The 17,723-nt window shown below is 41.2% G+C and overlaps 1 protein-coding gene across 8 annotated transcripts in view; it reads right to left on the bottom strand.

Annotated features, from left to right (window-relative positions):
• Positions 1–17,723, bottom strand: part of LOC140206146 (rab GTPase-activating protein 1-like) — a 568,372-nt gene that overhangs the window by 86,642 nt on the left and 464,007 nt on the right. For 7 of the 8 annotated variants that reach the window (XM_072274372.1, XM_072274373.1, XM_072274374.1 and 4 more), the window contains one exon: positions 6,585–6,713. In XM_072274372.1, coding sequence (XP_072130473.1) covers positions 6,585–6,713 — 129 coding nt within the window. Of the gene's footprint in view, positions 1–6,584; positions 6,714–14,467; positions 14,574–17,723 lie in introns of those variants that run through there. The other variant, XM_072274381.1, reaches the window with a different exon arrangement.

Below are 17,723 nucleotides of genomic sequence, written 5' to 3' on the forward strand. Positions count from 1 at the left end.
AATGAGGGGGAAATGGGACCAGTTTGGTCGACAACACAATCAATATAGGTCAGTTGGGCTATAACATGAGCAGGAATTTTTGAAACACTGAGACTAAACAAGGTTATTCTTTAACAAGGTGCACTTTAAGCCCAACGAATACAACGCAACACTAACATATGAAAAAAGCAAGACAGCAGTGAGTGCAGCATCCAAAACACTGAGTGAAATGCTTTTACTCATCGCAGTGGAGAAGTTTTACCTGGGAAAGCACTGGCAACCTTGAATGTTTCTGATAGGAGCACACAGAGGCTATTGACAACATCCATACCTGTTTACCTGTCCATCCCCTGTCAGAAATACTGTCAACAGCCATCAGAAATGTTGGCACATCTACCATAGTGAACACCTGCTCTGAAATCCCAAACTATCTGGTACCTGTGTGCAGAAAATCCTACCCATTGTCCCATGAGCTGGTGTGAAATTCTATTCCCAGCTCTGTCATTTGATGAGACTACCAAGTGGAGAAAGAAAGGGATTCAAGACCTCACTGTATAAGTGCAACATCCCCACTGACACCTCACAGGCAGAAAATTACAAACAGAAACAATTAAGACAGGGCAGTGAAAAGACAGAAGGGAGCAGAGACAGAGGTTGTATCATCAGGGATGTGGACTATGACATACAGGGTGCTGCAGCAAAATGTTAGAGATAAGTGGACACACACGGAAAATACAGAGGAATTCAGCTGGTCAGACAGCATCTTTGGGAGGATTTGGACAGAGACCTTCATCCTGAAACATTGACTGCATATTTCCCTCCACAAAGTGACCTGCTGAGTGCCTCCAGCATCTTGTGTATTGCTGAGGATTCCAGCATCTGCAGTCTGTTGTGTCTCCATCAGTGTAGACATAATAGATTACTGTTCTCCAGTCTGAGAAGCCAGAGAGCAGATTTTTAATAACATTCAGTTCCTTTGGGATATTCTAAGACCATGAAAGGCACTATATGAATGCATATGTTCCTTTTTTCTCTTCCTTTCTAAACACCAGAGCAGATCATACCTGAAACTTCGCAAGATCCATACAGGCTGCAGTTTTTTTCTTATTTCATAGAACATAACAGCACATGATGTTGTGCCAACCTTTTAACTTAACTCTAAGATCAATCTAAACCTTCCCACCTACATAGCCCTACATTTTTCTATCACCCATCTACCTATCTAACAGTTCTTTAAATGCCCCTACTGTATCTGCTTCAACCATCACACCTAGCAGGTCATTTCATACACCCACCACTTTCTGTGACATCTCCCCTATACTTACCTCCAATCAGTTCATAATTTTGTCTCCTTGTATTAGCCATTTCTATCCTGGGAAAAGTCTCTGTTTATCCACTCAATTTATGCTTTTTATCTTAAACACCTCTATTAAGTTACACCCCCCCGCATCCTCCTCCATTCCAAAGAGAAAAGGCCTAGCTCACTGAACCTATCTTCCTAAGACATGCCCTCTAGTCCAGGCAGCATCCTGGTAAATCTTCTCTGCATGCTGCGCCATCAGATTTCTGAGTGGACAATGAACCCATGAATACTACCTCATTATTATTTTCTCTCTTTTGCACTACTTACTTAATTTTATGAACACGAGAAAATATGCAGATCCATTGGCCCCAAACGTCGACTGTTTACACTTTTCCATAGATACTGCCTGGCCTTCTGAGTTCCTCCAGTATTTTGTGCGTGTCACTTACTTAAAATTTATATATATATTTGTTATTGTAATTTATAGTTTTAAAAATGATGTATTGCAATATACTGCTGTCAAAAAACAACAAATTTCATGGCATATGCCAATGATATTAAAACTGGTTCTAATGTGTCTGTAAGAAACTGCTAAGCTGAAACTGGAGAGGGTTGTGGACACAGTTTGGTACATCATGGGAACCAGGCTCCCTTTATGGACCCTGTCTACACTTCTTTCTGCTTCAGTAAAGCAGCCATCATAAGCAAAGACCCCACCTATTGTGGACATTCTCTCTTCTCCCCCCCCCCATCAGCCAAAAGCAACAAAAGTCTGAGAGCATGTACCATCAGGTTCAAGGTTAGCTTCTATCTTGCTGTTATCACACTCTTGGAACTGACCACTTGTATGAGAAGACCTGGAGGACTCTCGACCTCACGAACTGCCTCAATGTGTCCTTGCACTTTATTGTTTACCTGCAGCCTTTACACTTTATTGTGCATTGTTATTGTTTTACTTTGTACTACCTCAATGCAATGTGTAATAAGTTGATCACTATGAACAGGGTTCAAGACAATCTTTCATTGTGTCTTGGTACATGTAAACCAATACCAAAACTGTGCAGAGTGGATTGATGCCCGATGGAAAGGTGGAGAGTAGATAGAGACTTCAGGAAGAGTACAATAGTTAAACAGCAGATACATTATTTGGTTCCTTAAGGGTGTTATAGCCAGGGGTGGTAACGGGGACAAGCTCCCACAACCTATTAAATGCTCCCAAAGGCATGCAACTCAAATAGGCTCTGACAATCAAGTCCAGCTTCTGCTCTTCACATGTGGTGTAGCTGCTAATTCTGGCAGAACTATTTCTACTGACAGAAGGGTCCGAGGTGGTTTACTGGTGTCTTTAAACCAGTTGCTTTGGGCAGATGGGTCTCGTCAGCCATGGCTGGCTGCTCACCTTGGAGGAGAACTCTGATCTCAAACCTCCGCTGCCTTACGGCTATATCCACTGATGGGGAAGGCTTCAGGAGTAAACCCCAAGGGAAAATTCTGCAGCTGGAGTCCCTAATGCTGTCTTACATTGAGATCCACATTGACTGGCAACTCCTGCTATGCTGCTGGTGCCAAAATGTATCAACCTTTGCCATTCCTTTTGGTTCACCAGATGTATGGCGAAGGGAAGCTTGCTACTTAGATAAAAGCTTGCTCTCCATACTGTACTGCCCTGGCTTCCATATCTAGACAGCCAGGACGTAATATCCATGGTCAACTCTGACCAATGGTGGCCTCAGCAGCATAGACAATAGATAAGCATACCTCAAGAACAAGGACTGTAGATATAACATAACCATAGTTTAACAATTACAGCACGGAAATGTGCCATCTCGGCCCTTCTAGTCCGTGCCGAACGCTTATTCTCGCCTAGTCCCATCTACCTGCACTCAGCCCATAACCCTCCATTCCTTTCCTGCCCATATACCTATCCAATTTTTTTTAAATGACAAAATTGAACCTGCCTCTACCACTTCTACTGGAAGCTCGTTCCACAAGGCTACCACTCTATGAGTAAAGAAGTTCCCCCTCATGTTACCCTAAACTTTTGCCCTTTAACTCTCAACTCATGTCCTCTTGTTTGAATCCCCTCTACTCTCAATGGAAAAAGCCTATCCACATCAACTCTATCTATCCCCCTCATAATTTTAAATACCTCTGTCAAGTCCCCCTTCAACCTTCTACGCTCCAAAGAATAAAGACCTAACTTGTTCGACCTTTCTCTGTAACTTAGGTGCCGAAACCCAGGTAACATTCCAGCAAATCTCCTCTGTACTCTTTCTATTTTGTTGACATCTTTCCAATAATTCGGTGACCAGAACTGTACACAATACTCCAAATTTGGCCTTTAGCCTTGTACAATTTTAACATTACATCCCAACTACTGTACTCAATGCTCTGATTTATAAAGGCCAGCATACCAAAAGCTTTCTTCACCACCCTATTCACATGAGCTTCCACCTTCAGTGAACTATGCACCATTATTCCTAGATCCCTCTGTTCTACTGCATTCCTCATTGCCCTACCATTTACCATGTATGTCCTATTTTGATTAGTCCTACCAAAATGTAGCACCTTCATACTTATCAGCATTAAACTCCATCTGCCATCTTTCAGCCCACTCTTCTAACTGGCCCAAATCTCTCTGCAAGCTTTGAAAACCTACTTCATTATCCACAACACCACCTATCTTAGTATCATCTGCATACTTACTTATCCAATTTACCACCCCATCATCCAGATCATTAATGTATATGACAAACAACATTGGATCCAGTACAGATCTCTGAGGCACACCACTAGTCACTGGCCTCCAAACTGACAAGCAGTTATCCACCACTACTCTCTGGCGTCTCCCATCCAGCCACTGTTGAATCCATTTTACTACTTCAATATTAATGCCTAACGATTGAACCTTCCTAACTAACCTTCCGTGTGGAACCTTGTCAAAGGCCTTACTGAAGTCCATATAGACAACATCCACCACTTTACCCTCGTCAACTTTCCTAGTAACCTCTTCAAAAAATTCAATAAGATTTGTCAAACATGACCTGCTACGCACAAATTCATGTTGACTGTTCCTAATCAGGCCCTGTCTATCCAGATAACTATATATACCATCTCTAAGAATACTTTCTATTAATTTACCCACCACTGACGTCAAACTTACAGGCTGATAATTACTAGGTTTACTGTTAGAACCCTTTTTAAACAATGGAACCACGTGAGCAATACGCCAATCCTCCGGCACCATCCCCGTTTCTAATGATATTTGAAATATTTCTGTCAGAGCCCTTGCTATTTCCACACTAACTTCCCTCAAGGTCCTAGGGACTATCCTGTCAGGACCCGGAGATTTATCCACTTTTATATTCCTTAAAAGCGCCAATACTTCCTCTCCTTTAATCACCATAGTTTCCATAACTACCCTACTTGTTTCCCTTACACAATTCAATATCCTTCTCCTTAGTGAATACCGAAGAAAAGAAATTGTTCAAAATCTCCCCCATCTCTTTTGGCTCCACGCATAGCTGTCCACTCTGATTCTCTAAGGGACCAATTTTATCCCTCACTATCCTTTTGATATTAATATAATTGTAGAAACCCTTTGGATTTATTTTCACTTTACTTGACAAAGCAACCTCATCTTCTTTTAGCTTTTCTAATTTCTTTAAGATTCTTTTTACATTCTTTATATTCCTCGAGCACCTTATTTACTCCATGCATCCTATATTTATTGTAGATCTCTCTCTTTTTCAGAACCAAGTTTCCAATATCCCTTGAAAACCATGGCCCTCTCAAACTTTTAACCTTTCCTTTCAACCTAACAAGAACATAAAGATTCTGTACCCTCCAATTTCACCTTTAAATGACCTCCATTCCTCTATTACATCCTTCCCATAAAACAAATTGTCCCAATCCACTCCTTCTAAATCCTTTCGCATCTCCTCAAAGTTAGCTTTTCTCCAATCAAAAATCTCAACCCTGGGTCCAGTCCTATCCTTCTCCATAATTATACTGAATCTAATGGCATTGTGATCACTGGACCCGAAGTGCTCCCCAACACATACCTCCATCACCTGACCTATCTCATTCCCTAACAGAAGATCCAACACTGCCCCTTCTCTAGTTGGTACCTCTATGTATTGCTGCAAAAAACTATCCTGCATACATTTTACAAACTCCAAACTATCCAGTCCTTTTACAGAATGGGCTTCCCAGTCTGTGTGTGGAAAATTAAAATCTCCCACAATCACAACCTTGTGCTTACTACAAATATCTGCTATCTTCTTACAAATTTGCTCCTCCAATTCTCGCTCCCCATTAGGTGGTCTATAATACACCCCTATAAGTGTTACTACACCTTTCCCATTCCTCAATCCCACCCAAATAACCCCCCTAGACAAGCCCTCTAATCTATCCTGCCAAAGCACCGCTGTAATATTTTCTCTGACAAGCAATGCAACACCTCCTCCTCTTGCCCCTCCGATTCTATCACACCTGAAGCAACGAAATCCAGGAATATTTAGTTGCCAATCACACCCCTCCTGCAACCATGTTTCACTAATAGCTACAACATCATATTTCCAGGTGTCAATCAATGCTCTAAGCTCATCCACCTTTCTTACAATGCTCCTAGCATTAAAATAGATGCATTTAAGAAACATTTAAGATGTGGTGATGAATAAACTTTAGACCCATCAGAATACAGTACACAATATTTCTGATAGTGTAACTGAGGTTACTTATGAAAAAAGAATTCTTGAATGTAACTGAGAGCCTGCTAGACACAAGCCTAAACTCTCCCTAGATTGCCTGCTGTAAATACAGTATTAAGTTATCACAACAATTAAGCTCCATCAGCGAGTTTACAGACTTCAGGCCAGGAAAACCCCTACCACTGGAGCATTTCGGGAGCCTTATCTTCTGTGGTGTGGACTATATATACAGTATATGTATTTCTTCCCCCTCCCCCCAGTAGCAGCAGCTCCTTGAGAAATGATTGTTAAGGTTTTTTTAAAAATTTTAGATGGATCAACCACAGTGGGCCAGATTGCTTTCCTCACTTATCTTGTAGCAAATGGTGTTAATTAAACTACTTTGAGCCTACAGACAGACATAACTATTGCTTCGGTGTTTGTACTTGCTGTATACAAATCTGAGACTGAGCTGGATTTCTTCTGATTAACTGCACCTACTGAACCAATCAACTTGTCCTCACAGCAGGTCAGAGTCATGTATTGAGCATTAAATCCAGATTTGACCAGTTACGTTCTTTTTTCCACACCCCAGCTACTTGTTGGCTTACCTTTATATTGCAGGCTTGCTCCATTAATCTCCTGGCATTTTCCTCGGCTCTGTAGCGCTTTGGCAACTGGACACGGAAGAACTTTAAAGCCCCTTCAAAGTCGGCCTGCAGCAAGTCCTCCTTTGAGGTCTGCGAAGGTGAAACCAACAATGAGCTTCCTCTTGGAAATGGGATATGTGAAGCAGTTAACCAACACAGCACAACTCATGACAAAAAGGAGGAAAGAACAATGCTATAGACAGGAACTTTCCATTCTCTACATCACTAATAATTCCACTAAGCTAGCCTCAGTTAACCACAGTCACAAGGATGTTCATCTTAAATATCTGCAGCTGGAAGTGGTTAAGCTGAAACTATTAGTTTTTTCAATTCACTACACTGCCTAGATCTGTAACCTCCTCTGGCATGAACAACCTACCGCAATCATGATGTTCTTTCATATTTGACCTCTTAAAGATCTTCCATCCTTTACAGTTGCTCCCCTTCACTACCTGTATGCCTAATTTCTGAAAATATTTCCTTTGAGCTCCTCTGCCTCTTCACATACTTCAATCCTACCACGTCAAGGATCAAGAATCAACTTTATTTGCCATACAGATTTACAAATATCAGGAATTTGCTGTGGTGTGTTGGTGCAACATGCCACAAAAACATTCAACAATTACAAAGAATAGAATAAAGAGTTAATAAGGATATAGAATTGCTCTTCTATGTGAATCTTTAGCCCATTCGTTAGCCCCCTATCCTAACCTTGCTCACTGGAACATCTGGTAAGACTTCTTCATAGAGTTCTTACAGTTATACAGCACAGAAACAGGCCCTTTGGCTCAAATGGCCTATGCCAGCAACGATGACCCATTAAAGCTAGGCCCATTTGTTATTGTTTGGCTCAGAACCTTTCCAATCCATGCACCTGTCCAACCGTCTTTTAAAAATTGTTATTGTACTTGTGTCAAATACTTCCTCTGCAAATAAATCCCCCTGAACAACAGGTATACCACTATGGGTACTGCTGGGGGAGGGATAACCTAACAGAGGAATATCACAATGGTTGGGTCTCTGGCACTGAATCTGGCTCTGTGACTCCAAAGGGAAGGGGGGAGAAGAGGCGCGCTGTGGGGTTAGGAGATTTGTTGGTAGGGGAATGGACAGGAAGTTGTGGGTGAGAACGAGATTTCCCGATGGTATGTTGTCTCCTGGGTGACAGAGTCTGGCTCATCTCGGATCGAATCCTCAGCATTCTTCCGGGAGGGTGAACAGGCAGAGGTTGTGGTCCATGTAGGAAATAATAACATGGGTTGGACAAGTAACGAGGTTCTGCATGGGGAGTTCCGAGAGTTAAGTGCTCAGTTAAAGGGCAGGGCCTACAGGGTTGTGATTTTCAGACTGCTACCCTTGCCACGTGCCAGTAAGGCCAGTACTAGGAGGATTACGCAAACACGAGGAAATCTGCAGGTGCTGGGATTTCAAGCAACACACATAAAAGTTGCTGGTGAACGCAGCAGGCCAGGCAGCATCTCTAGGAAGAGGTAGAGTCGACGTTTCGGGCCGAGACCCTTTGTCAGGTCATGGTGCGACTAGTGTCCTGAGCCGTGTTTATTTCATGCAAGAAGTGTCGGAGGAAAGGCGAATGAGGACAGGGCATGAATCAACACCTGGAATTATGATGGGGCTTGGTTGCATGACGGCAGGACTGGCAGCTCATTATACTGGGGTTCCATTGTTTCATACGTGACAGAGCATGAGGGATTAAAGGAGGAGGGCTGGCATCAGTGGTCAGGGAAAATATAATGCAGTGCTCCATCAGGACAGACTGGAGAACTCAACTAGTGAGGCAAAGGTATATTTGAAAAGTGGGAGGCCTTCAAAAATGAATTTTGAATTTTGAGAGCCTGTCAGAATAAAAGATCAAGATAAAAGTGTAGAAAACATTGGCTTTCAAGAGATATTGAAGCCCTGGTTAAGAGAAAAAAGGAGGGGCACAGCAGTTATAGGCAAGTAGGAACAATAATATGCTTATGGAGTACAAGTAAAGCAAGAGAACACTTATAGGCCAGGACCCTTCAGTCCTGATGAAGGGTCTCTGCCCGAGATGTCGACTGTACTCTTTTCCATAGATGCTGCCTAGCCTGCTGAGTTCCTCCAACATTTTGTGTTTGTTACTTAAGAAAGAAATCAACAGGGCTAAAATAAGGCATGAAGTTATCCTAGCAGACAAGGTAAAGGAGAATCCTGAGGGATTCTGCAGATATGTTAAGAGCAAAAGGATTGCAGGGCAAAATTGGTCCTCTGGAACAGCCGTCCCCAACTACTGGGCCGCAAAGCATGTGCTACCGGGCCGTGAGGGAACGATATGAGTCAGCTGCACCTTTCCTCATCCCCTGTCACGCACTATTGAACTTGAACATAGGGTTACCAACTGTCCTGTATTTGTGGGACATCCCGTATTTGCCGGGACATCCCGTGTATTGGGCTAAATTGGTTTGTCCGTATTTCCCCGGCTAAGGTAGAGCGTTCCTATGAAACCTTTTGTGCCGAAATGGCATGAAGCAAAGAAACAATTACCATTAATTTATATGGGAAAATTTTTTGAGTGTTCCCAGACCCAAAAAATAACCTAACAAATCATACCAAATAACACATAAAACTGAAAATAAATAAAAATAAAAATAAATAAAAATAGTAAATGCAGGAATGATATGATAAGTACACAGCCTATATAAAGTAGAAACAATGTATGTACAGTATAGTCAGGAAGATGAAGGCAAAACCGATTTGGGGGGGGTGAAATCGGCACGTACGCGCATGCGCACATCACATGCGCACGTCACACATGCACACACAGGTGCCCGCGCAAGGCTTCATGGTCATGGTAGTCTTTCCTGCGGTAAAGTGTCCCGGGATTTGACTGCTACTTTTGTTCCTTATTTGGGAGTGAGAAAGTTGGCAACCTTAACTGTAAAAGACATGTTGAGGTGCGTTTAACCCTACTTGGACACCCCCTGCCACGCTGGTCAGTCGGTCCACAAGAATATTGTCAATATTAAACCGGTCTGCAGTGCAAAAAAGGTTGGGGACCCCTGATCTGGAAGACCAGAATGGTAATCCATACGTGAAGCCAAAATGGATAGGGGAGATCTTAAATGAATTCTTTGAATCTGTATTTACTCAGGAGATGGATACGGAATCTATAGAAGTGAGGCAAAGCAGCATCAATTTCATGGACCTTGCACAGATGATAGAGGAGGAGGTATTTGCTACCCGGCAGCATATCAGGGTGGATAAATCCCTAGGACCTGACAATTTCAAATCCCTTACTCACTCTTTCTTCAGTTAGTCCTGATGAAGGGTCTCAGCCTGAAACGTCAACTGCACCTCTTCCTAGAGATGCTGCCTGGCCTGCTGCATTCACCAGCAACTTTTATGTGTGTTGCTTGAATTTCCAGCATCTGCAGAATTCCTGTTGTTTGTGTTTTTTTTTGACCTGACAATGTGTTTCCTTGGACCCTACGGGAGGCAAGTGCAGGAATTGCTGGGACCCTTGAATAGATATCTAAAACATCCTTTGTGACAGGAGAGGTACTGGAGGATTGGATGATAGCCAATGCTGTTCTGCTGTTTAAAAATGGGTGTAAACATAAACCAGGAAATTATAGGCCAGTGAGTATGACATTAGTTGTGGGAAAGTTATTGGAAGGTATTCTAAGGGACCAGACATATAAGTATTTGGATAGACATGGACTGATTAAGGATAGTCAACATGGCTTTGCGAGTGGTAGGTCACGTATAACCAATCTTAAAGGAAGTTACCAGGAAAGTGGATGAAGACAAGGCAGTGGATGTTGTCAACATGGACGTTAGTAAAGCATTTGACAAGGTCCCGAGTGCTAGTCAAGAAAGTTCAGACACTTGGCATTCAGGATGAGATAGCAAATTGGATTAGACATTGGCTTTGTGGGAGAACTAGAGAGTGGTAACAGAAGATTGCCTCTCTAACTGGAGGCCTGTGACTAGTGCTGTGCCACAGAGATCGGTGCTGGGTCCTTTGTTGTTTGTCATCTATATCAATGATCTGAATGATAATGTGGTTAACTGGATCAGCAAATCTGATGACACCTAGATTGGGGGTGTAGTTAACAATGAGGAAGGCTGTCATGGCTTGCAGAGGGATTTGCATCAGCTGGAAAAATGGGGTGAAAAATGGCAGATGGAATTTATTAGTGCAAGGTTTTACAGTGTTTTACCAGAGTAGGTCTTCCACAGTGAATGCTAGGGCACTGAGGAGTGTGGTAAATCAAAGGGATCTGGGAATACAGGTCCATAATTAGTTGAAAGTGGCATCACAGGTAGATGGGTCAAAAAAGAAAACTTTTGGCACATTGGCTTTCATAAATCAATGTATTGAGTAAAGGAGATGGGATCAACACACACAAAATGCTGGAGGAAATCAGCAGGCCAGGCAGCATCTATGGAAAAAACTGTACAGTCGATGTGTCAGGCTGAAACTCTTCGGCAGGACTGGAGAAAAAACTGCTGAATTCCTCCATGTTTTTGTGTGTGTTGCTCAGATTTCTAGCATCTTCACATTTTCTCTTGTTTGTGACAGGAGATGGGATATTATGTTGAAATTGTATAAGACATTGGTGAGGCCTAATTGGAACATTGTGTGCAGTTTGGTGACCTACCTACAGGAAAGATGTAAACAAGGTTGAGAGAGTGTTGAGAAAATTTACAAAGTTGTTGCCGGGTCTGGGGGACTTGAGTTATAAGGAAAGACTGAATAGATTAGGATTTTATTATTTAGAATGTAAATGATAGGTCAAATGTAAGCAGGCTTTTTCCACTGAGGTTGGGTGGGACTACAACCAGAGGTCATGGGTTAAGGTGAAAAGTGAAAAGTTTAAGGGGAACTTTTAACTTGTGTGGAATGAGTTGCCAGTATGTGGTGCATGCAAGCTTAATTTTAACTTTGAAGAGAAGTTTGGAGAGGTTCATGGATAGTAGGGATATGGAGGACTACGGTCCTGGCGCAGATCGATGGAGTAGGCTGCTTAAATGATTTTGGCATGGACTGGATGGGCTGAAGGGCCTGTTTCTGTGCTGTACTTCTCTATGACTCTTGCAACTCACTTCACATACATACCTTTTACTCATTGTGTAAAAAAATTTGCCCCTCAAGTTCCTATTAAATCTCTCCCTTCTTAAATGTATGCTCTTGATTCTTATGTGAGCAGTTTGGGACCTGTTATCATATGAAAGATGCTATTTTTGATTGTTTGAGGCTTGCCACATGTGTTGGACAACATGTGTCAGATACATCATACACAAAAGCCTTGAAATGCTCCTGTAAAGCCACATTGGTGGGTGGCCTATATTTTACAATGTGTTCACCAGACATTATAGATGAAGAGTGATACTTCAAAGGGCAGCATGCTGGTTTCATAGGCTGGTATTAATATGCACCGGGTTATTTTGATTGGCAAATAAATGCAGTGGACATAAAAATGATGTGATCTGCCAGTAACTAATTCAAAAACCTAAAGCTCTATCAACAGATAGATTTGGTTTTGGGTAGTACTGAGCTTTGTCAGAATCATAGAGGCATACAGCAAGGAAATAGACCCTGCAGCCCAGAGTTCATGTGGGCCATCGTCATTTTGTGTGTGTTTTTTATATATTTATATGTATATACACACTCATATGGAGAAGTTGGTGGAGGGGATGAGGGGAAAGGAAGGAGAGGGGGGAGACCGGATGATTCAATATATATATAAATTTTTTTAAAAATCAGGACTGTTGGAGTTTACACTGCAAGTGAGGCTGATTCCTTGGTGTAAAATCAAGCCACAGAAACAAAGAAGAAACCTATGTTGAATAGTATACAAAAAGATTCTGGGAGTTTTAACAGAAAAATAAAGGGTATCTCCAGCCTAATGTCAGATGGAATTCAGCAGCCAAGTAATGTCTTGCATGAGCAGAGAGCTGATGTACAGATGCTACTTAGATTACTATAAGGGTCTGTTCCTGAGAACAGTTTGTACCTGCAACACTTTGGAAGTTGTAAATACGGATGAGTGGCAATATATTTAAATAAAAACATAAGCCAGTCAAGGCCAATGTGTTGTTAAATTAGGGTGTTCCAACTCAGCATTCAGATTTCTCTGCAATATGCAATCAGATTGCCACAAACTGAGTTTACACACAGCAGAATATGCCTACAACTCCACAGCAGCTGGCAAATCTATCCCACCAATCTCCTGAACACTCATTCAAATATATGGACTGTACATAAGTTGGATGTTCATAACCTGGGGAGAAACTGTACACAGCTAAAGAAATTTTGCTGATAACTGAGGCAGCATTGGTCAGAGTTAATCAGCAAGGTTGCTACCACACTGAAGGGTGGAACTCGGGGGCTCAGCATGTCTGTTTGAAGTGACCAAGGGAAATGACTAGACTAGCGCAAAAACAAAGTACTCACTTGATAAAGTATCATCAGATAAAGGTAATAGAACACAGAATAAATTAGCACAAAGGATCAACAGAAAGAGCAGTAGAACTGTTGAGAAAGTAGCTTAGATGAAGTGAGGTTACATTGCCCACTAGTCAGACCATCATCATATCCAACCTGCCTCCGCCAACCCACCCAAACTATGAGTCACTGCTCTGCAAAAACTTGCTTTCTGATCTTCTTCTTCATGTGCCTTGCGTGTTACACGCTTGGGCAATCATGGCTCTCCACATTGAACGATCCCTCGCAGCATCAATGATCTGTTAGTTCTTTCACAGTATCCATATATTTTCTTCTTTGCCTTCTTCTTCCGTGTTTCCCAGGCATACGGCCTTGTAATGTAAGGCATTTTATTTCTTCCTTTCTGATGACATGGCCCTCTCATTAAGTTTCCTCTCATTTAATGTTCTCATTAAAGATCTTTTTGTGTGGGCACATTGGAGTACTGTCTCATTAGTTACCCTATGATATTTTCAGAATTCTTCTAAGAAACCACATTTCTGTTGCTGCTAAGTTTCTTTAGAGTTCTGGTGTTATAGTCCATGTTTTGGAAGCATACAGCAAGATTGACCAGATGTAACATTTTAGTAGCCTAAGTCTTGTTGTCATAGAAATGTGTCCATTGGTAAAAATGGGTTTTATTTTTTGGAAGTTGGTTTTGGCAATGGCAATTCTTCTTTTCCTTTCTACTTTACTTCTAGTATCTTGTGATATAAAGCTACCAAGGTAATTAAAGCTTGAATAAAGACTTTGTTCAATCTCTTGGTTACCGATGTACAATTGGCAGTTGGGAGCAATGTTTCCTCTAATTTTTTGTAGTCAGTGTGCGCAAAAATCTTATGTTGTGCAAATTTTTTTCCTGTGACAAAAGTATGTGCATACTGAATGCACACATTGCACAGCTTATATAGGTTTACAAAATATTTGACATAAAACTGCACGGAATAACAACGAAATAACATACATATTTAAGTCACTCAGTTATTTTCTCTCTCTCCTGTCTTTGGCATTTACCCATTCTTTGTAAACTCTGTCTAGACTAATAGAACTTCAATCCAATTGATAGCTTTTGATTCTCATTAACATATCCAAATAACATTCACCTAAATGGTTTCTCAGCTTGTTTTTGAGTTGATTCATTAGGCGAAAACCTCACTCACAGTCCGTACTAGACACAAGAGAGGTTCCCCCAATGTCCATCAACTGTGCAAGGTCGTAAAACTGTTCATTTTAAAGTACAAATGCCACCATTTAAGCAAAGTTTGAAATCAGTTTGGATTTAATTTTTCCTTGCACAGAAAATTTGAAATCATTAAACTATTACAGTATCTTCAGCTAGAAAATCATGATATTTTAGACATAAGGCACTAACTTGTTTATCGCCAAATGTGAAGTCACAATCTGCAATTGCGGAGAAATCAAAAGCTGACCATTCTTGTACTCCTTCAGGAAACCTTTCTTCTAAATGAACTCAAAGACTATTTATAAAAGTCAGCAGCGAACTTGTATCTACTGTGACGTTTTCTTCACGTTGTTAGCTTAGCAAAACTTTAACTTTGTCACTCCACGAAACATTGTCCCCCAGGTACTGCTTTCTTATCTTGTTAATTTTGCCTTGCGTAAAATGAAGTGAATCAATCGGTGTCAGGCCACTCTTTTGCAGAATCTTGCCCAGTACAGCCAGTTCATCAAAGGCATCACTTAAAGCCTGTAAAGCTACATTTTATGTGATGTTTATCAATTTCTTGTGACAGTATTTAGCCACAGGGTCACTTGACTGATCTTTATCAATAAAAACTTAGTAAGCTATCTACAGGATTTGAAACAGATCTTTGTAAACTGTCTGCTAAAGATTGCTGCCGCCGTGATGCAGCTGTACAAACTGGAACAGGAAAGGTGAGGTGACGTAAATTAGTGACGTGCATTGTGGTATTCGAAAAACCGACTAACTAGTTAACAGAAACATTTAGCTAAAAGATTATTTTCAATAAGTATAATTATTAATTACTACATTATTTTAGGTAACTAACTTTTTGTGCGCACATTTCCTTTGTGTGCTGGTTGAAAAACGTGTGTGCGCCCGCACACGCACACAGCTTGGAGGGAACATAGGTTGGGAATATCCTGCCGTTTTGATATTACCATACATTTGGTTCTTTTACAGTTGAGGGTTAGACCAAAATCTGCACCTGTTTGTACGACTTTGTCTAGAAGGATTTGTAGGTCTTCTGCAGCACATGCTATTAGGGTGGTATTGTCTGCATATCTTATATTATTGATGTTAACACCTCCAATTTTTATCCCATCTAGGTCTTCTATTTCTCTGAGAATCATTTCACTACAGATATTAAACAATTCTGGTGAGGCAACGCATCCCTGTCTAACTCCTCTTTGAATTTTAGTCCAACTGCTTATAGTATCATCAATTTTAACCGCCGCTGTTTGGTTCCAATATAAATTTTGAAGCAGTTGTTGGTCCCTTCCTTCAATGTTTAGTTTAACGAGAATTTGAAATAACTTTTCATGTTGCACTTTGTCGAATGCTTTAGTGAAATCAATAAAACATAAAAAGACATCATTTTGATATTCAATTGCCCTTTCTGAAAGCATTCGTAGTATGAAAATTGTGTTCCTAGTTCCTCTATCCTCAATAAACCCATATTGCAGTTTAAAAGTTTCTGGCCTTAACTTATTTTTAATTCAACTCAGAACAATTCTCAACAAAATCTTTAGTATGTGACTCATAACACTGATTGTTCTATAATTTTCGCAGTCAATAGTTCTAGGAATTTTTAGCAGAGTTATAAATAAATACACCAGACTCACATATGCCATTAAACAGTTCAAAAAGAATATCTATGCCTAGATCTTCTAGAGCTTATATCGTTTCCACTGAAATTTCATCAGGTCCAGTGGCTTTACCATGTTTCATGCTTTTCATTGCTTTAGTTATTTCTTCTTTGGTAATAGGTGGGCCAGAATTAGGGTGTTTAATATCTGGGAGTTCCCCTCTATTATCCTCAAACAGCTGCTGTATATACTGAATCCACCTCTCACATACTTTATCTGGATCTGTTAGTATGGATCTGTCTGCTGATCTTATGCATCCTGTAGAGGAGGTTTTCTTAATTCCAGTAATTTCTTTAATTTTCTTGTGCATTTCTTTGCTGTTGTTAATATGGCCTTCTACGTCATTGCATTTTTCCTTTGCAATATTGTACAATTGTCTCGTCTGTCTGTCTAGCTCTCTGTGTTGTACTTCATTATTCTTCACTAACCTTCTTTGTTCCATCAGATCTAGAATTTCTTGGGTTATCCACCCTTTGTCGGTGCGTTGGATTTCTTGTACTGGGATTATCTCCTCTGCTGATTGTTGTATAGCAGTGGTCCCCAACCTCCGGGCCGCAAAGAATGCAGCGGTGCAGCGGTAGCCAGAATGCACCCAGCACATCTTTAAGAAAAAAGCTGAAATAAACAAGCTAATTAATTAGGTGCCGCCCAGCACATAAATGTCGGCCCAGATCAGAGGCGACGCAATCGGCAATTGCCTCTAATCTGGGCTGGCATTTACGTGCCGGGCAGCACCTAATCAATTAGCTAGTTTATTTCGGTTTTTTTTCTTAAAGATGCGCTGGGTGCATTCTGGCTACCGCTGCACTCTTCGCGGCCCGGAGGTTGGGGACCACTGCTGTATAGCATATTTAAATCTGTCCCAAATAGGTATTGTTACATTTTCGTTGAGGTGTTCTTCTACAGCTGTCTTGAATTATTGCTTAAGTATGCTATCTTTTTTAAGTTCTCCCAAGTTCTCTGCCAGTGCAGAGTGGCCAGTGAGTGAGTGGGCCAGTGAAGGAGTGGAGCTTTGAGGCTTTGGCTCGAGAGGTTTTGGCAGTTGGATTGTGTAATCAAGTCAATCAAGATTTGAATAGCTCAGACTCAGCAGAAAACAGTTGATTGGGCAATCGAAAATTGAAAAGCTCGAACAAATAAAAAGAGGGGTAGCTCAAGCAGGGCGGCCAGTGAGTGAGTGGGCCAGTGAAGGGGTGGAGCTTTGAGGCTTTGGCTCGAGAGGCTTCAGCGACCAGAGGCTGAGGACAAGCTTACTCCCAGTCAGGTAAGGCCGGGTAAGTTTCTTTAATTAATTTAATTAACTTCGGAGTTGGTAATGGGAGAGTTCTCTTGGGGCACTAGATGGAGTAAGCTGCATTTTGGCTTTGCTCCGTTCATTTTTCAATCTTTTTACCACCCTTTTACTATCTATATTAAAGTGTTTATAACACTTTTATATGCTTGAACTTTGATTTTTAATTGCTGGAAATGGATACCAGAGGGAAAAAGGCATCAGCCGAAGACAAGGAAGCCGGTAATGGAAATGGAAGGAGAGAAGGTAATCCTAAACAGCTTCAACTCACTTTGGAGGCTATGTAGAAGCTCCTGAATGATAAATTCGATAAAAGATTTTCTACTTTGGAAGTACTGTTAAAGGAGATTGAAGGTAGACTGGGAGCACTTAAGCGGGAGAGTGAAAAACAACAGCGGCAAATTTCTGAACTCAATGAAGCTGGTAGACAGAGAGATCGTGGACTGAATCTGTTGGAAAAGAAATTAACTTCGACCACTCAAACACC

Source organism: Mobula birostris, chromosome 12, assembly GCF_030028105.1.
Source record: "Mobula birostris isolate sMobBir1 chromosome 12, sMobBir1.hap1, whole genome shotgun sequence".
Classification (NCBI taxonomy): Eukaryota; Metazoa; Chordata; class Chondrichthyes; order Myliobatiformes; family Myliobatidae; genus Mobula; species Mobula birostris.